Consider the following 20,636-nt stretch of genomic DNA (forward strand, 5'->3'; position numbering starts at 1 on the left):
AGCACTTCGCTCTCGCTCTGCAGGCCTACTTGCTGTCCCTAGAGTATTTAAAAGTAGAATGGGAGGGAGAGCCTTCAGTTTTCAGGCCCCTCTTCTGTGGAACCAGCTTCCAGTTTGGATTCAGGAGACAGACACTATCTCTACTTTCAAGATTAGGCTTAAAACTTTCCTTTTGCTAAAGCATATAGTTAGGGCTGGACCAGGTGACCCTGAATCCTCCCTTAGTTATGCTGCAATAGACGTAAGGCTGCCGGGGATTCCCATGATGCATTGAGTTTTTCCTTTCCAGTCACCTTTCTCACTCACTATGTGTTAATAGACCTCTCTGCACTGAATCATATCTGTTATTAATCTCTGTCTCTCTTCCACAGCATGTCTTTATCCTGTTTTCCTTCTTTCACCCCCAACCGGTCGCAGCAGATGGCCCCCCCTCCTGAGCCTGGTTCTGCCGGAGGTTTCTTCCTGTTAAAGGGAGTTTTTCCTTCCCACTGTCGCCAAAGTGCTTGCTCATAGGGGGTCATATGATTGTTGGGTTTTTCTCTGTATTTATTATTGTGCTATCTACTGTACCTATGAAGCGCCTTGAGGCGACTTTTGTTGTGATTTGGCGCTATATAAATAAAATTGAATTGAATTGAATTGAATTTGTTAATGTGTAGGAGAGGTTTGAGACAGATAGACATTTACATTAATCAGATTGGCCAGGGTGTACCCTGCCTCTTGCCCTGTGACTAATTTACTATAAATTAGTGACGAGAAGTTAACGAATGAATTGTGAGCATCTCTGTATGTGCAATAAAACAACTAGTTTGATAGGGATTGGAGAGACTGGCTTGTGTGGTTAGAAACTAATAATGACAATGCATATTTTGCTTACGCTGACAAAGATATTTTAATAATAATTTTTACCATTACCAGTAACTGTTTTAATAAGTTTTTACCATTTCAACACTATGGGAATGCCAGTAATAGTAAGGCTGTGCAAGAGAAATTCACATTGTAAAGTGGATTTTTTAAAAAACAACAACAACGAAATAACGGGGGTTTGAGTAATCACTAGTTGGGTCACAACTAAGCCAGTCTGTATACCCTTGCATTTGGCCCTGCCTGTGCAGCTGGTTATTTATCTGTTGCATATACCGACGTAGAGCCACAACTAAAGTTGACATACTGGAAAGAGTCATAAGGGCATTTATCTTTGAGAAGATGTGAAACAAACAGCATAGTTAACCTCAGAACACAAAAGAGACCTTATCTTCTGATGTAAAAAGTGAAGATCGCCAAGGATTTGCTGGTGACCTTTTGCAGGTGCCCTATTAAGAACATATGGACACACTGCATTCTCTTAATACTGCATCGCCAACACTGCTGCCAAAAGCATTTGGTTAGGTGTACCATTAAAAATACTTGGATCTAGCTGTCTTCTAAAGCTCCAGTTTCCACCCTAAGGCAAAAGCATTAGCTACAGATCCAAATACTATAGCCACCCCCTTGTTTGCTCTCACCCACTGCTGAATTTGTAAGTTTGATCACTTACAAAGAAATGAACAGTCAGCAGTTTTTGAGAAAACAATTTTTATGGTAGTTTCATTTGAAATGAGACAGAATATTAACCAAAAATCCAGAAAACACACAAATTATAAATTGATTTGTGTGTAATGTAGTGAGATTAGCATTTGATTCCCAAGTAAAACATAAGTAAAAGAGTATTTAAAAGTAGAATGGGAGGCAGAGCCTTCAGTTTTCAGGCCCCTCTTCTGTGGAACCAGCTTCCAGTTTGGATTCGGGAGACAGACACTATCTCCACTTTCAAGATTAGGCTTAAAACTTTCCTTTTTGCTAAAGCATATAGTTAGGGCTGGACCAGTTGACCCTGAATCCTCCCTTAGTTATGCTGCAATAGACGTAGGCTGCCGGGGATTCCCATGATGCATTGAGTTTTTCCTTTCCAGTCACCTTTCTCACTCACTATGTGTTAATAGACCTCTCTGCATTGAATCATACTTATTATTAATCTCTGTGTCTCTTCCACAGCATGTCTTTCATCCTGTTTTCCTTCTCTCACCCCAACCGGTCGCAGCAGATGGCCCCGCCCCTCCCTGAGCCTGGTTCTGCCGGAGGTTTCTTCCTGTTAAAAGGGAGTTTTTCTTTCCCACTGTCGCCAAAGTGCTTGCTCATAGGGGGTCAAATGATTGTTGGGTTTTTCTCTGTATCTATTATTGTACGATCTACTGTACAATATAAAGCACCTTGAGGTGACTGTTGTTGTGATTTGGCGCTATATAAATAAAATGGAATTGAATTGAAAGTTAGGGGTGCTGCAGTCACCTTGGTTTGAGTCTGGCCTGTAGCCCTTTGCTGCATGTCTCTGTATCTCTACAGAGAAACCGGAAAACCTTTTTTTTAATCAAAAAAAAAAAGACTTAGTACTTGATGAAGACATGCAGACCTTTCTTGTAGCAGTTCTTCAGGTCTTCACACATCTCGAGAGCGATTTTGGGTCACTCATCTTTACAGAAACTATAAAAGTTTTGGCTCCTTCCATGGACTTTCTATAGCTTTGAGGTCTGAAACCTGCCTAAGCCACTCCATAACATTAATGTGCTTCTTCTTTAGTCGCTACTTTGTTACCTTGACAGTATATTTTAAGTCACTGGCATCCCGGAAGACCCATCCACACCCCAAATGGCTTGGGTTGACAATCTTTGTTTTATTCCTTTACATATCCACTTCATGACCCTGATAAGGAATGACTGCCATGTTGAAAGCCAATACTCATTCATTCTCAATGCTCTGAAAAACATACGACAAATTTTTAAACTGGGAGTGTTCGTTGTTACACACTAGCTGTGCTGGGGTGATAACTTAATAGAAAATGGTAAACAGCAAAATAACAGTGAAAAAATAACAGCAGGAAGCTTAACTGACACTAAGGTCAGGTCAAGCTCCAAGAAATCAAAAGCAAGAGAGAAATTTTGTTTTGTAGTGGATTTAACCAAGAATATTTAAAACTTAGAATAATTTAATTCATTTATTTTTATTTTTTTTATGTAGTAGTACACTTTTTTTGTACTGTACTTGTATAATGGCCATAAAGGAATTAAACCTTAAACACTAAATGCTTCCCAGCCAATAAGTCTCATAACCTTCTGTAAGACTACAACACCTTATTTAAGACAAAAAACCAAAATAAACAAAAATCAACAATCACGTGGCAGCAACTCAGTTCATTTATGCATATGGACCTGGTCAAGATGACCTCCTGCGAACCAAACATCAAAATGGGGAAAAAGGGGATTTTAGCAACTTTGAATGTGGCATGGTTGTTGGTTGAGCTTGTATGAGTATTTAAAAAGAATCTGCTGGGATTTTCCAACATAACTATCTAAAGGGTTTACAGAAAATAGTAAGCAACACAGAAAATATCCAGTGAGTGGCAGTTCATTTAATAGTTGCTAATAAGAAGGCAATGGTAACTGAAATAACTGCTTGTTACAGCCAAGGTATGCAGAGAGCCATCTCTGAACTCACCACATGATGAAGCAAATGTGCTATAGTAGCAAAATACCAGATAAGGTGCCACTCCTTGGTGATGGAGTGGTGGTGGTATGGGGGTGGAGCGATGGGGAGGGAGGTTCTTGGTACACTTTGTGCCACTCAGCTGAGCATCATTTAAATGCCAAAGCCTACCTGAATATCATTGCTCACCACGTCCATCCCTTTATGACGACAGTGAGCACATAAACACCATGTCACTGCTTTTTTGAACATGAATATGCACTTCGCTGTTCTCCAATGGCCTCCACAGTCACCAGATCTTTGTCTCATAGGGTACCTTTGAGATGCGGGGTAACAGGTGATTTGCATCATGGATGTCCATCATACGAATCTGCATCTACTGCATAATGCTGCATTGTTAAATCTATGTATAACAGAATTAAGTCAGTTCTGAAGGCAAAAGAGATTCCAACAGAGTATTAGCAAAGTGCACTGTACCTAATAAGGTGCCTGGAGCATGCATGTTTACAGGAAAGTACATTATTTATCACATTATTGTTGTTTTCCATAGTCCTGCTTTTAGTTTACCCTAACACACTGGTACTCACAATTTCAAACAGAACAGACTGTGGAAACCTCTAAATGTTGTTCCCACAAAGGTTCTAGACTGTGTATACTCATTGTGTATATTTTTCAGCATCATTCAAACAATATTACTATTCTCTATCCCTGTTTTCATTTCCTATTAAATCCAGACAGTCACCGCTGCTCATTCTCATTAAATGCTTTGTTACACTGTAGTTTATGACAAAGACACTCAATGAAGCTTCTACTAATTTCAAAATAGATGAACTAATTAATTATATGAGTTCCACAATCTTTAAACATAAAACAATAGCATTTATTTTGTCCAAAAAGGTAATAATCTCCACTGTAATCCATCTTAAACAAAACTCATATTTACATTCAACGTACATGAGTATAATTTCAAGTTACCTCAAATGAAATATAGCTTTTATAATTGTAAATTCCTTTTCCAGATGTTATAGCACATAGCTCCCATAGCTCATCACAGTTCTTTTTTTTTTCATTACAGTTACATATTAAAACTAAACAAACATAAAGAGTCAGATTTTTTTTCTTTCATGAGATACAACATCACAGCAGACTGAAAGGTAAAAATGAAAAAACAATCCCACGAGTTGACCAGTTCGGTTAGTGTCAATCCATGATGGGAAACCATTACATAAATTGTCTCTATGATGGGAATCTTTATCCAACAGTTTTAAGATCTACAACCAGACCTAAGAACCATCAATGCATGTTAAACTTGAATGAAACAAGGAAAGTCTTCTTGATTTGATGGTTTTGATCAAGTCTTGAACCCATGAAGATCTTTAACATGAACAGTTGTTGGTACCTTATTACTCTGTGGTGTTTTATTTATAGAGCGGTTGTTCAATGAATCTGTTCTAGTTTTCTCATATTGTTGTAGTTACAATATGATACTCAGTCCTGCCAGTGTTGTCACACAATTGTACTGATCTACAGGTGGTGCTTGAAGAATCAGCTATCTGCAGCTTGAGAAGGATGGAAACATATGAAAAGCTTAAATGTAAAAACACAAATCTAATAAAAAATAATAATTAAAAAAAATTGTTTACAAGAAAATGCCACAGAGAAAATTGAATATTTCAGACATTAGTGTCTGTATCTTGAATATATTATTGAGACGGTCGCACTTTCCCACTTTAATAACAACATGATCAGTAATGTCATTTACACTTGATAATAATTATCAACAACATGATTTCACTGGCAGAAATGTTGAAAGTAGAGAAATGTAATCTTGTTGTGTCTCTCTGTGTTACTCTGGCTAAATTTGACCCTTTCATCTCCAACTAACCCAAACCGCCCAGTTATCTTTGTTGTCATTTCTCTCATGGCACATAAACAAATTACAATAACTACTTTTCATTTTGAGAAATGCAGATTAGTTGGCTGTAATGGTAACAACCTAACAACTTTATTAGGTAGGTAGCATCAACTAATGTTTACCGTAAAACATGGTGGTTGAAAACCTTTGAAATCCAGGATTTAGCATTCCCAACTTTCTGTATTCAAGGTATTTTGTAAAATAAATTGTGCAAAAAGCTTATACTGTGTTTAAATAATATTGGAGTTGCAATAACTGCCATCGTCTGAAAATAAATGTCAAATGTGATAATTATAGCTGGGAAACTTGTCTTTTTCTGATATATCTGACCCGGCAAAAAAGGGGTATGACAGGAAATGTAACGACAGTTAAATATAATCATGCCATAAAAAGTGACAGAATTTTTTCATGGATTGAAAAAAAAATACTGTATATTTAAGAAAAAATTATCATCACTCAGTCATTACTCTTCAGACTGGTTCTGTACAGTATCATTCATGTTTTTAGTTAACAATTCGCTATAGACTGCAGGAAATCTTAAGTGAAATGGAGCAGTACCAGAATACTGACAGTTGCCACTTTGAGTCGTCTAATGGTGTGAATGTGGGACTCTTTAACTTAAATATCAAAATCCCCACATGCTGTGAATGTGATACAATGCTTACAAATTCAAGTCAAATAGTCACTATCCTGATTATTGGTGAAGGAAATAAGGAAACAGCATTTTTTGTACTGCTACAGCAGTATTAGTAAGCTAGGTACTTAAATAACAAGAACAAACCTTTGGTGTCACGGTTAGGCTGACTATCAGCTTTGTCCTGTGTTTAAGACTAATATATTTTTTGACCCATTCATCTCTTCTCAGTGTTTTCACTACACTGATTTAGTGTTTTTCCAACATCATCACACTGTTCTTTGTTCTCCTTTTAGCTGCTCCCTTTAGGAGTCATCACAGCAGATCATCTCCCTCTGTCTCACTCTATCTCTAGCATCCTCTTCTGTCACACCATCTGTGTGCATGTCCTCGTTTACTATATCCATGAATCAACTCTGTGGTCTTCCTCTTTCCCTCCTGCCTGGAATCTCCATATTCAACATCTGTTGTGCAATATACCCACCGTCCCTCCTCTGCACATGTCCAAACCTCTCAGCCTTGTCTCTCTAATTTTGTTTCCAAACAACTCAACCTGAGCTAACCCTTTGATGTCCTTATTTCTAATCCTGTTTATTCTTCTCACTCGAAATGAAAACCTTAACATCTTCAGCTCTACCACCTCCAGCTCGGCCTCCTGTCTTTTAGTTAGTGCGACTGTCTCCTAACCATACATCATAGCGCATCTCACTAGCATCATGTAAGCCATCCCTGCTCATAAATCACCCAATACGCTTGTTTCCATCTACTCTTCTTCACCTCTCTTGTGTACTGCTCATTGCTTTAGATGGCTCACCCCGGGTATTTAAGCACATCTAACTTCCTTGTCTCTGCTTCTTGGCCGTTTACCTTTCCATCTGTCTCCCTCTCCTTCACACACATATTCCATCTTACTTCTACTTGCTTTTATTCTTCTTCTCCTCACCAAAGCATACCTCCACCTGTCCAGACCCCCTTCCACCTGCTCCTTACTCTCACTATAGATCAAGTAGTCTGAAAACATCACAGTTCATGGACACTTGACTGGCCTGACCTCATCTGTCAACCTGTCTGTCTATCACCACTGCGAACAAGAAGAGGCTCAGAGCTGATCCATGTAATTCTAGCCACACCGTGACCAATCTGTGACTCCTACCCTACACCTTGCCACTGTCCTGCTGTCCAGTACCAGACTTACATACTTTTTTGTCACTCCTGACTCCATAATGCAGTGCCAGAGTTCCTCTCTTGGTACCCTTCCAAATGTTTTCTTTGGATCCACAACTGCATCTGACCTTCTTTATACTTCTCGAATCACTTTGTTCTTTCCTCAAGTCATAATTACAATGACTGCAAAGTGGTGCTTTAACTTCAGTTACAACGGTACAAGAAAAACCTTTTGTTGTTTTGTTTTCTCCCCCACGCTCCTTCTACACCAATTTGGGTGGGGGACAAATCCGAAGCCAGACAGGCTTGACATATCTCATTACAGCTGCTAGGCTGATTGAAGAGCTTCTATTTAATGCAGGGATTACTAAATGGTTAATTTGCACAGGGTAAGCTTTGCAGAGTAAACTTTGGTGAAAACAGTCTTGACTGTGTGTGTATCTGTTTGCTCTTGGAGTAATGGAAGGAAGGTCAGCTCTTAATACATCGCTGTGAAAAGCAGGGACTTGATGTGAGATGAACTCTGACTCCACTTTTTAATTAAATACCATGAAGACAAGTGAACATTTTCAAAATCATGCAAATTGAGTGACCTATCCCTTTCCAATCTCCAGTGGCTCCATCTGTTCAGGTCTGTAAACTGTCAGAGATCCAGCTTCTACCTCCCTTTAGCTATGTAACCTCATTTCACAAATTCTGCATTCTCTTTTCAAAATGATCATCTTTAGTCATTATTTGATATCAGGATAGGCATATTATGGTGTCTCATCATAACAAAGCTGAAGGTTTCTTTAATGGCAGGGGTATCGATCATCATTGGGAATGCAAAATGAACTAAAGAAGTTTGTTGGATGAGAGGTGACATGTCTTCAAGACCAAGCTCCTTAGACTACCATGACCTGGATGACTGAAAACTTACACAGACATTTTAGGAATGCAATGATTCCTCTAGTGAATCCATGAGTTTTTTTAATAATTGCTTTCTGTACCAGATTTGAATATGGATAAGTGATTATCACAGCCAAACCCCAGGAACTGGCATTTTTAGCTGCATCCACACATCTATAAATTAGCCATAAAATGTTTGGATCATTGCAACTTCAATCGTCGTGACATCACAAAACAAATAAACAGACAGTACACAGTAGACATCAGAGTCCTTATGGTCTATTTCACACTTTGTATTGATTCGTACCATCACTGCAGGCCCCGATGAGTATTGTTAGACAGTGGATGAGTAGGAGGCCAGCGTAGCAGTTAGAGTTTTGTCATTTGAGCTTAGCTAATATCAGTTTGCTTAAGCTGTCTTTAGTGATGTGCAGCTTTTGTGCTTTCTATTGAGTGCATGTCCCATTTGTTCTTCTCAGGTTGGTTCGGCAGTGGGAAAAGGGCTCCAGTGATTCCTGCCTCTCCTGCTTTGGTACTGCAGCTTCACTTCTACTTCAGGAGCCACTGGTTCACTGGAGAAGAGGAGAGAAGAAAAGCCGGAATTTATTTTTTTGCATATTTTTCATTTACGTGTTTTGGATCATCAAACAAAAGATAGTCTGAGTAAATACAAAAGGGAGTTTTTAAATGATGATATCAAACCTTCTTGGGCCTATGTGAAAGCATAACAGTTCTAAACTGGTTCCACAACCTGTTGCAGAGTTACTGCTTCTGCAACAGTAACTCAAAAGCTGTATTACAATCAAGTATGCAATAGAGCATCTCTGAACTCACATTCGCCACACATTGAACCTTGGAGCAAATGGATTACAGTAGCAAAAGACCAGGCCAGGTGTCACGCCTGTCAGCTTAGAATAGGAAAACGAGGCCTCAATTTGCACAGCCTCACCAGAATTACAAGACAGAATATTTCAAAAACAAAGAGTCCAAATTTCTGCGGCAACATTTAATAGGTAGTGTCAGAATTTGGCAACGTTTGGAAACGTTTTAGCATGAAAGCACAGATCTATGCTGCCTTATATCAGCCGTTCAGGTTGCTGCTGCTTGGCACATTATTTCAGTTCAATTCAATTCAGGTTTATTTATATAGCACCAAATCAACACAGCAGCCTTATTTTATAAGGTGATGATTCGACAGTATACAGTATGATTTATACATTACTGTTTAAACATCACAGCTTACCTATTGTTGCTGACCAACCCAGTCTCACACCGGTCCATGATGTAGTCATGACCTTTAACCTATTAATTCATGTTGCTGAATCAATACATCGATTCAGGACCTTTAATCTATTGATCCATGTTGTTGGACACAAATTTCTTTAAATTCTCTTCAACACAAATTTCCCATTTTGTATCCCTGAACACAAACTTTTATCAGCCCACTATGGCATGTCCAAGTCCACAGCTAGAAGTTATCTGGACTTTCAGTGATCCAAGTCTGACTCATGCACATCACAGTTTTTTCTACACATATTATGCATGACTTTTAAATAAATGATTACAAATATCTTGTTGCGTTAAATTTAAACATTAAAAATTACTGAGTTGGGCTTAGAACAGTATGACGATTTGGGTTAAAAAGCACTGCTCGCCATGTCTTTTCAAACACTGTTGTCCTGGTTGCCTTGGTGACACCTCCCTGCTTTTTCTACAAGTATAGTTCCTCAAACAAAATATATTTCCTATTGAAAAGCATTACTCACAAATTCATGCACACTGACACACAAACACTGAACAATTTGTGTCCATGAACACGAGGAGATGCATTCATTTATCGCGGCTATTTCACAAACTGCCTGAAGACCAGGCTGTACCATCCCTCCCCCATCGGCCGCAGTGTACTGATCCTCTGATTGTTGCTTTTAGCAGGATAACAATAAAGTCAAAAACATGATTTTTGCCTTTCTTCAACATAATAATGAACTGGCTGTACTCAAATAGGCTCCACATTCACAAGTTCTCAGTTCCATAAAGCACCATTTAAAATGTGATTTTTGCAACTATACCCAACAGCCAACAAATCTGCAGCAAGGATGATGCTGTCATGTTAACATGGACCATAATGTCTGAGGAATGTTTGGCACCTTGTTGAATCTGTGTCAGGAAGAGGACTATAACAGTATGTGCTTATTGATTGTTTAGGAAAAAATCTAACTCATGCACAAAACTATGTGTATATCTCCCTGCACTTGTAATACATCTGACACGACAACCCCCTATCCTCCTACAAATCACCCGGTTACAATTCAACTCAATTTTATTTGTAGAGTGCACAGTCTTCCACTAACAGTCTTCCCAAGGTGCTCTATAGTCTCAGGTAAAAACCAGACAATATAGGAGAAAAACAACCATCAACAATCAGACAGTCTTCTGCGAGCAGCCACTTGGAGACAGTGGAAAGGAAGAATTCCCTGTTATCGGAAACAAGAGAACCAGGTTCAAGTGGGCACATCCATCAGTCCAGCCCAAGTGAGTTGTGTGGAAATAAAAAGGAGAAAAAGCCTATTAATCTACTAAATTACATTTAGGAGATAAACTGTTTAATAACCCAATTAATGTCACACAATCTGCTTTCTTTTAAAAGTTGCACCTCTTACCGATGCTTTGAAGCATCCGTCATTTTTCTACAATTCTAATTTACAAAACTGACCAATCAAATTCAAAGGTTACTTGAACTGCACAGTTACCTTTCTCACTTATTTGCAGTTGCAGTTGATCAAAGGTATTTACCACGGTGTTTGTGTTAGTTTGCGTTGCTATGTTGCAGTTTCAAGCAATGTGTTAGTTAGCCCTGATTAGCATGAAAACCAAGAAAGCCAAATGAGATGAATACTGTATATATTGTATACCTGTGCTGAGCTGTGCACAGTCAAATTAGCTTCGTAACAAGGACAGTAAACAGACACAACTAAACAAAAGTCCGTTGGAGTGCTGAATATACTCCTCATATCTTTCCAGTGGTTTGCCAGCTACATTTTTCTGTCACCTCAAAAATCCTGCTAAAGCTGTCTCAATGCATCTTGTCTCTTTCCTTTTCTGTTATCTTAGACTGACTCCACAATGTTAAGATCAGGGCTCTGTTAGAGCCATATGATGTAGAATTTCAGAATTGCTTGCTCTTCTTAGCTGGAGTGCATTTTGTCATGTTACAGAATAAATATGGATGAAATCAGACACTTAACTGATTTTACTGCATGATAGATTTTAAAAATCTACAATCTTGTTTTGCCTGTTTTTGTATTCTGAGCACATGAAAAGTCAAGTGAAATGTAAAACTGGTATAAGTGGGGTATGAGTGGGGAAAAATATTTTTATTTTCACTTTGGGATAGATGTACATGCTGGTTGGCAAAAGGCCATAGATTATAATCAAATGTAACTTTTTTAATGCGAGTTGCAAAATAACATAAAGCTTTTCATCAGCAAAAGGCAATCGCTGACATCTGTGTGGTACATCAAGCAGATGTCAGCCTAAAAACCTAGCTGCTATCAATGAAAAAAAGGGGGAACAAGATAGTACTAAAAAGATATAAAGTGCAGGAAGGAAATCAGTGGGTATGAGTCAGTGCAGTTAACTGAAAGAGGGAATTTCAAAGTGAATTAGTCTGTGGAGGAGAAAAAGAGATAACTCCTGCCAAAAGCAAAATCCATTCGTTTATTTCCCACCAGGATCCTCTCATTGGCAGAGTGCACTGTGTTTCTATACTTTCACTGGATGTTGGGAAAGTACAGAAGCTTTTTTTTGCAATGTTATCTCAGCCTTCTTGCCTGTTACTGGATCACCTGACTTTGAATTTTCTACAGAGAAGAAATAATATTTGATAGCTTTCAGAATTAGCAACTGCAAGTATAGGTCAGGGCTTCTACATAGTTTATTTCAGAAGCTGCAGTATTCACAGCTCAGAGCGCCTTAACCTCATGTTTCAATGAAGGATATGCAACTCTACGCAAAGTGTTTACTCCATGAAAGCCAGTTTTTCTGTCGCTACAGTGCAAGGAAAATGGATTTAAATCATTTTCATTTCCTCTTTTGATCTTATACTAAACGGTCAGATTTTGAAATGAAATTTAACGTAAAACTCTGATTTAAAAACTAAAAAGAATGTTCACCTGATGAAAAGGTTTTCCAATACAGAATCACCAAAGTACTGCCTCTCCTGACCTTCGTTCAGTAACAACAGCTGCAACCAAACATTTTCAAAACCTGGAGCACAGTCTCTCACATTACTGTGGAGGAATTTTGGCTCATTCTTATTTAAATAATGGCTTCAGCAAAACCTTACTGATAGGTTTGCAAACGTGAACCTTTCTTTTCAGGTCCCACCACAGCATCTCAGCGCCATGACTGTTCCACTGCAAAATTTATATTTTATTCCTTTTGAGCCATTCAGAGTTGGACTTAACACTAAAGGGACAAACCTAAAGGCAGAGGCTTGCATGGATTTTCCTGCCATAGATGTTGGTATGTCAATGAAATCTGCCAACCAGCAACGACTTTTCTAGCACTTTTCTACTCAAGCACTCAAAGCACTTTATACAACATGGCTCGTTCAGCCAAGCACTTTTTTCTAAGTGTTTTCTAACATTCACACATAATGCAACCAAAGCCTGGAATGTCTGCTTGTAAACTGCTGACTGTCTGCTACCAAATGGTAGCCTACCTGTATAATTCAGATGCACCCAACTTATGACTTCAAGGTCTTCTGTGTGAGACCAGAATCATGCAACTAATCAATAACGCCACATCTGTACTGTAGGTATAATGTTCCTTTTTTTGAATTCGAGTTTGCCTTTTGACGTATTTAAAATGTTAGATTGTCAGTTTTGTTTTGGATTAATTCTTTAACATGAAGGCTGCTTGAGGTGTGAAAGCTTGAACATGAATTCCTAGATGACTTGTCCCATGTTCTTGAGGGAATTTCAGAAAGTCAGCTTCAGTGTCGGTGTGTGGAGTCCCAGAGCTGTGTATCTAATAGGGATTACCAAACTGCTGGTGCTGTGTCTCTTAGCATTTTTAGATGCAACTTTTTTCCTCTTAACAATAATATTTCATTTAGATTCCTTTCAGGTCACTCAAAGCAAAAGTACCTCAGAGTGCAGAGGTTAACCCTTTAAAAACTGAACCATGAAATAATTGCCAGAAATCTTCAATTTTTTGAACATGGAGTGTTTGTTGAACCTTTAGACAAAATATATATAAAAATATATCATATTTTAATCTGCATATATGAGTTTTAATTTGTATTACATTTGCTACATTAGCAAGTCTCAAAAACTCACAAAAACACATGTATCAAATGTGATAAGATGGACTTTAAAGGGTTAAATAAAAAAGTAAAAATAGCTTTAGAGTGACACTGGGTCCCTGACCAAATAAGAATAACACATCAACCAATTGTTTACATTGAAAAAAGTCTGTATTGTGCATTAGTTGATTTTTTCTATCTATTTTACTATGGCTTTATAATTATGTTTAGCAAAAAAGAAAAAAAAGTTGTAGTAAATTGTAAGTGCTTTTCAAATAAAGAGTAGAAATGGAAGCCGCAAAGAAAAAAGAAGACAAAAAACCCCACTCAACAAAAGATTGTGGGAAAAAAAGACTCACAATGACCTTGTTAGAGATCTGAACAGTGTTGCAATTTAGTTCAATGATTAAAGTTAACATTCTGGATAAATCAGGTTATAGCTTGAAAAAGATCATTTCTAACATTTCACTTTTCAACCAAAAGGGGCATCAACGTAAACAACCATTACCAGAACACTAGATTCAGACTAGAAAATAACACTGATGCATGTCTGATGCTTGAGAGGAAAAAGTTTGTAAGGAACCACAAGTCAGAAAACAAAGACTAAAAGCAGAGTGAGCCTTCTTGACTACCGCACTTCACTGATGCAGTCTTGTCCTTTCACACAAAGCAATTTATCCTAATAATGTGATAATACTTGATCCTGGTAGTACTGCCATTTCTGTGGCAAGCAGAAGAACACTTAGAAGAAGTGATAGTGTACTAAAACCATTTTTTTTTTTATTTACGCATTTGTTTTTTGTTTTGTATTTGTTTTTTATGATGATGGTGATGAAAAATACAGGAGCCACAACAGCTGGAAAACACTAGGGGTAAACTGGTGGAGAAGTGGTTCACAAAAAATTTAGGAGCCGAGTGCCTCAGTCTGACACGGTGAAGTGGAACGCATTTAATAAAAGATCATTGGAGACAGTTTTTGAAGTTTAGCCTTGAGTTAAAAAAAAGCACAGAAACTGAGATATTTTGTCTTGTTTGATAGCAATTACTGGCAACCTGGCAAGTCTAAAAAAATACTATTTTCCCACATACCCCCAAAACAAAGAGCAGCTATTCTGACTGTTTCTGGTTTCTGGAGATCACCTACACAGTCTTCCAGGGGACTTCAATTGCTTCAAATGCATTGCCAGAGAAAGACAAAGACCTGGCTGCAGCGTATAAAATGGCCAGTTGAATTTTTCTGAGGCTACTGTTGATCATATTTTCTCTACTTTGTGAGAGCATTAAAGCACTGAAGTGTACCATCCTTCTTTTGGACAAAATTAATTAAAGGAGAACAGAATTCCATCTGGGAAATCTTATAATCCTTCCATGTGGCCAGATGGACCCTGAGAACTAGGAAACAGACCTCTAACACAGGAAGTCCTAACTGTAAGCCCAGTTCTGTAACACTGAAAAGAAAAGGCAGGCAGACGATTAGACATGGAGCGTTTCTGGTGTCCATCTTTTGTCAGACTAAAGTGTGGAGAAAAATCACATCTGACAGTATTTAATGGAGAGGAAAGGTTGTCAGAGCTTCTTTATTGGGCAATCAAGAAGGTTTATTCTTTATAAATCTCAGAGACATTACAGACATTTCTCAGAAAATGACTGACAGAAAGCAGCTGTGAATATAACCATGAATTCAACAAAGATTTAATCCACTATAAAAGCTTCATTTGTCCTCCTCTTTTTATTTTTGAGCACCTATCTCCTCAAAGGTATCTCAACAATCCAATTGCTTCCATTGGTTGGACTAACACTGTTGTCAAGGTGTTACCATTGGAATTTCTAAAAGCTCCTTTAGGGAGTGATTAGGGAAAATTAAATACCCTCACGATTCACAGTGAAGGTGATGTCAAATTCAAGATGGAACCCATTTAATCTGATAGAAAATACTTTCAGGATTTTCTCTTGGAGACTGACGCCCATTATTTGACGTCATCTCAGAGATGCTTTGGTTTACATGTAGTTTGGGAGTTGATCACTTTTTGACATAAAAGGGGTCAGACTTGTTCAAAGAAAACTTTTGACATTCAACGTAAATGAAAGAAAATACTTATAAAAGTTAAATGAAGTCTTCAGTGATCATTGGGTCCACCTGTCATCTCTCTATATGTGCTTATTCAGTCTGCTGGTCTAATGTTTTGTGTTTTCTCCTCTGTGCCTACAATCTGATATTGGCTTGTTGGAATATAGAACCTAAAGACTCAAGGTCAAAGAGCAAAAAAACACAAACAGCCAAAGGGGTAGTAGAGAGCATGGCATTGGTTTTAGTTGTGGAGGGTATGGTGAACTTGATTGGATTCATAAAAAAGAGAAGCTGTCAACTGGAATTATTCCTGAAGGATGCAAGGACACACTTCCAAATTTGGTGTATATTTGTTGGGTGGACCAGTTTTAATTTAATTTAACGCTTCCAGATTTACGTTGGTACAGACAACACATTTTGCACTTTTTCTCACATACAGATTAATTTTGATGTCCTTTCTTTTTGCTCCTGTTTTTGACCTATTGTTTATGTTCTAACAAAGCACTGTCTGACTTTCTCAAACTAATTTGTATAAACAGGCCAGTGCATATTATGCACTGCATGTGTGCTTTGGACTCAGATAATAAGAATAAAACAGTGCAGGTGCACTGCTGTCTTAGCTATTTTGCAACAGTACAACACCCTGTTGTAATTTGTTGTGCCACCACTTTATCATGTAACTAATTATCACATTTAATGGGATTGTTTTCACTACATTAATTAATGTATCCCCCTGTGAAAAGCACCAACAACCACAGAAATCATGCATATCCTCATTTTTTATCATGATGTTTAAGCTTATAACAAATTTAGCCATCACTGCTGTTTTTATAGTAGTTTATTCTTTATGTCAGTACACTGCATTGGCTGAAATGTGTCTAGGTCTTCTATGTATAACTTTCAAAATGTCACCGCAATAACTTAATATCTGTTGTGAAATATTATCCCTCTATTACTACCCATGATTCACAGAGTTTAAAAGGTTACCCAGATAAGTGAATGAGTGGGGCCTGATGAGCTTCAATGACCTAAGCGACCTAAATATATCCCCAGTCTTGGCACAAGCTTGTAATAGCTGCCTTGATTAGCTTAAAAGGCTGAAAAGGAGAAGCACAATCATACTTGGCATTTTCTTCATGCGGAAACAAAACCACCGCTCCCTCTTTCTGTACCCTGTGAGTTACCTCTGTATTGTGGGCGAAGGGCACGGTTGTTGGGGCAGTCACGGCCCTGCTTGCTAAAGTTGATATTGGTACGGATGCAGCGTTGCAGCAAAGGCTGGGTGGGCCGGGTGTTGTCGCTCATACTAAGGAATATCTTGTAGGGCTCATTCTGGCTGAGGAGGCGCAGGGAGTGCATCTGTGGGGGACACAAGATCAGCTTAGCTTAGTTCAAGAGCTACCTAAAATGTCCTAAGTTCATCTTTAGCTTCTCTAGTGGCACTATGCTAGTACATCCATCCATCTTCTGCTTATTTGTAGGTGGTGGGGACAGCTACCCAAGCAGGAACTGCTGCTTCCCAGCAGTCCCATTTTCAACACTTCACCCCAGACCTTAAACTTGGCCAAAGAAAAGAAACAAGAGCTTCATTTTCAAAGAGTGTGGAGAATCATCGCTGGTGATAAGAGCTAGTATCAGTGAGCAGTTTCAACGGAAGAGTTCACAATTCCCCAGCTCCAAAGATTTAAAAGAAAAGAAAGTGTCCCACATGCTGAAGTGAAAATCCATACGTTTTTTGGCCACGCCCACATCACATTTCAAAAGGACAACCTGCGTTTGGGAGAGATCATCAAAAACATAATTCAGAATTAATTCAGAGTATTATTTGTGGAACACACACTAAACCTTGAATGATTTGTAGACTGTGATTTCCATCTAGTTAATATATAATTGGAAAAGAAAATCAGTCAGTCAACACCACAAGACTAGAACAACACGAGTGAGTACACATGTAGAACCACACAGGGCTGAATGGTTCCATCTTATTCTTTGTATCTTATACCACAAATCTTTTTCTGTTTTTCACCTGCCTCCTCCACCACAGTTCTCTCCTCCCTTATTTCCACATCATGCTCTTCTTCTCTACCTCAAGCATTCTGAACTGAGGTCAGAGCTCTAACATAAAGAAAAGAGCATGAGCATGCACAGATTATTTAGTCACAACGGGTGAGTGGTGCTTCGTTGACTCATCAACCTTAAGCATTTTAAGTGGCTAGGAGAAAAAATGCAAATATTGTTAAATATTTCATTGATCCATCCATCCATTCGCTTCCGCTTATCCTTTTCAGGGTCGCAGGGGGCGCTGGAGCCTATCCCAGCTGTCATAGGGCGAGAGGCAGGGTACACCCTGGACAGGTCGCCAGTCTGTCACAGGGCCAACACACAGGGACAGACAACCATGCACACTCACATATTCACACCTAGTGGCAATTTGAATTATCCAATTAACCTATCCCCACAAGTTGCATGTCTTTGGACGGTGGGAGGAAACCAGAGTACCCGGAAGGAACCCACGCAAACACGGGGAGAACATGCAAACTCCACACAGAAAGACCCCGGCCTGATGGTGGAATTGAACTCAGGACCTTCTTGCTGTGCAGCAACAGTGCTAACCACCGTGCCACCGTACATATTTGCTTTAATCCAGATTTATGTCAGTATTCCTCACATACATAAATATAACATATATATAGTATATAGAAAAAGAGAATTGTAATGCAGACAGTATTGGAATCTGGCAGCTCATAGGTGACCACAATGTACAGGGAGTTTTCTTTTTTTTTATTCTTATTGAACTGCTCTCAAAACTTTTTTTCAACAGCTTTTAAATCACTTTTTAAACCATGAGTCTTTCTCATTAAGCTAAAGATGTGATGAATTTGATATAGCTTTGATGTACCTACACCAAAATAAACTTCCTTAAAATGCTGCTTAACAAATTTAAAAGAATCAGAGGACAAAGAAATGAAAAGTGCCAATTAATTGTGGTGCAAATTTCTGAATTCTTGTAGTATTTTTCTGGTGGTGGTCGCTCAAACTAGTGTCATCAAGTCTACCTCAAAATTGTTAACGACACGTTTTCCATCATTAAATGGTGCAAACACTCAAACCCAGCCACGGGAAGGCCACGAGCCAGTTTATTCCTACTGCTGGTTCCAAACTGGGAATGGGAAGGTTTGCCTCAGGAAGGATCATTCACCATAAAATCTATGCACATCATAAAGAATTAAATTCTCGTGCAGATCCGGTGCTGCTGGTCTTCAGGATTACCCTCCAGGGTGATTTGTGGCATAAGGAGAGCAGCAAAAGTGAATCGTGAGACCTGGTATGATGAATGGTTTGGAGACAGTGATGCCAACAAAAAGATGGAGCTGGAGGTGGCTCACAACCAGTGAATGCAACACCATGAGGTAATTTTGCTGTTGTGGGTTTTGTTGCTGTCAGTATTATATATACAGGGTAGGATTATAATGCAGACCAGCCCAAAAAGATTTTTCCCCACACAGAAATAAAATCCTGCATCATAGTTCTGACTGCATGACTTTTATGAAACCATCACTGGAAATGGTATGGTTATAAAGAAGGGGCTGTTATGCGAGAGTTTGTGTGTGTGTGTGTGTGTGTGTGTGTGTGTGTGTGTGTGTGTGTGTGTGCGTGTGTCAAAATGAGTCAGGTCTAGCAACAAAAAGCAAGCTTTAATTACGCTGGTAAGAAAAGCCCGAAAGGCTGGCCCAAAAAAACAGGAAACCAAGAATAAAAGGAGGGCAAACTGATGGAGACACAAAATGGCACACAGGGCTGATTGAAGACAGAGATGAATAGATGAACACATCTGCAAAAGCAAACCGCACCAAGGGGGACGAACCAGCACAGGTGTGAAAACACCCTAAGTGTTAGCGTGTCACCTTTTCCCCCTCTCCCTTTTGTTCCTTTTCCTATATAAGACAACTTTTCCACAAATCAGCATTATACCTACGCTAAACATCACTGCCATCAGCCTACATGTGGTAAGAAAGGATGCTTCTGTACCCTTGTCAGTTCCAACAATCCCGCCTCTCTGTGGTTCCCTATGCAGGACAATCAATCCCACATAACACATTAGCCAAATCTCCATAGGTGTTCACTTTCCTAATCACCCTGGAAAAGACCACATGAAAACAAGGCGATCACACAGAACAGCTTGGATTTGCAGTGAGCCTTCCCTCTCATGAAAAGACTACAGCAAATGGTTCCCAGCCAAAGTGATTTCTTCAGCGTAGAGCTCAATGGTTCAAATCTTTCTGTTCATGCTTTAATTTTTCACCAGCCTTTTAATGATCAAATTATACATTTAGTGTTTATACTGAATGTATCATTCCCTTAAATCGTATGTTGTTGATATTTTAATCTGAGGCCTGCTATTCAGTTCAGTTCAATTGTATTTATACAGCGCCAAATCACAACAATAGTCGCCTCAAGGCGCTTTATATTGTAAGGTAGACCCTACAACAACAACAATAATAATAATAATAATTATTATTATTATTATAATTCTTTCTGGTAAAGAATTATCAAAAGGATTTCATAATTTTATTCAAGTTTGCCAGCAGTGCCACTGTCAAAACCTTTGGCTTCATCTCTAATTGTTTAAATACGCTATTTGAATGATGAATTATTAGTATTCATATTTTTGCTGATCTCTCTCAACTTTTTACTCAACAAATTTGGACTTGTCACATTGTCTTTCACTTTGGGGAGCACTCACTTTTCACTGTCATGGCTCACTGGGTCACCTAATTAAATGGAGCCGTCGTTAATACATTTGTTCTTTCTCTATTGTGTCAAATCAAAACGTCCACTATATTACTAATACCCCTGTTAATCATACAAGAAACACAATCTTCTAGTAGTTGAAGGGCATGAGCAATTTTAACAGCTGTTCAATAAGAAGATTTTGGCTCCTTTAACTCGATGATATTTTTAATACTACCTTTAAATACTTTTTAATACTTACCTTGTATGCTTTAAATTGTAATTTCACAAATTGATGTAAAGTAATTAGTTAATTACAGTTTTGCACATACTGATGATTAACAATCTTCGTCCCCAAAGGAGTGGTTGTGCTAAAAAGCCCCCAAACTATAGCTATGCAGGCAGTGCT

The 20,636-nt window shown here is 38.5% G+C and overlaps 1 protein-coding gene across 1 annotated transcript in view; it reads right to left on the reverse strand.

Annotated features, from left to right (window-relative positions):
- Positions 1–4,401: 4,401 nt before the first annotated feature.
- The window catches only part of LOC116312179 (carbonic anhydrase-related protein 10-like), a 130,344-nt gene continuing 114,109 nt past the window's right edge, over positions 4,402–20,636 (reverse strand). The window contains exons 8-9 of the mRNA XM_031729535.2: positions 16,681–16,855; positions 4,402–8,692 (exon numbers count right to left, since the gene is read on the reverse strand). Of these exons, the coding sequence (XP_031585395.1) occupies positions 8,670–8,692; positions 16,681–16,855 (198 nt within the window). The 3' untranslated portion in view covers positions 4,402–8,669. The remainder of the gene's footprint in view (positions 8,693–16,680; positions 16,856–20,636) is intronic.

This window comes from Oreochromis aureus, linkage group 4 (genome assembly GCF_013358895.1).
Source record: "Oreochromis aureus strain Israel breed Guangdong linkage group 4, ZZ_aureus, whole genome shotgun sequence".
In the NCBI taxonomy this organism is placed as follows: Eukaryota; Metazoa; Chordata; class Actinopteri; order Cichliformes; family Cichlidae; genus Oreochromis; species Oreochromis aureus.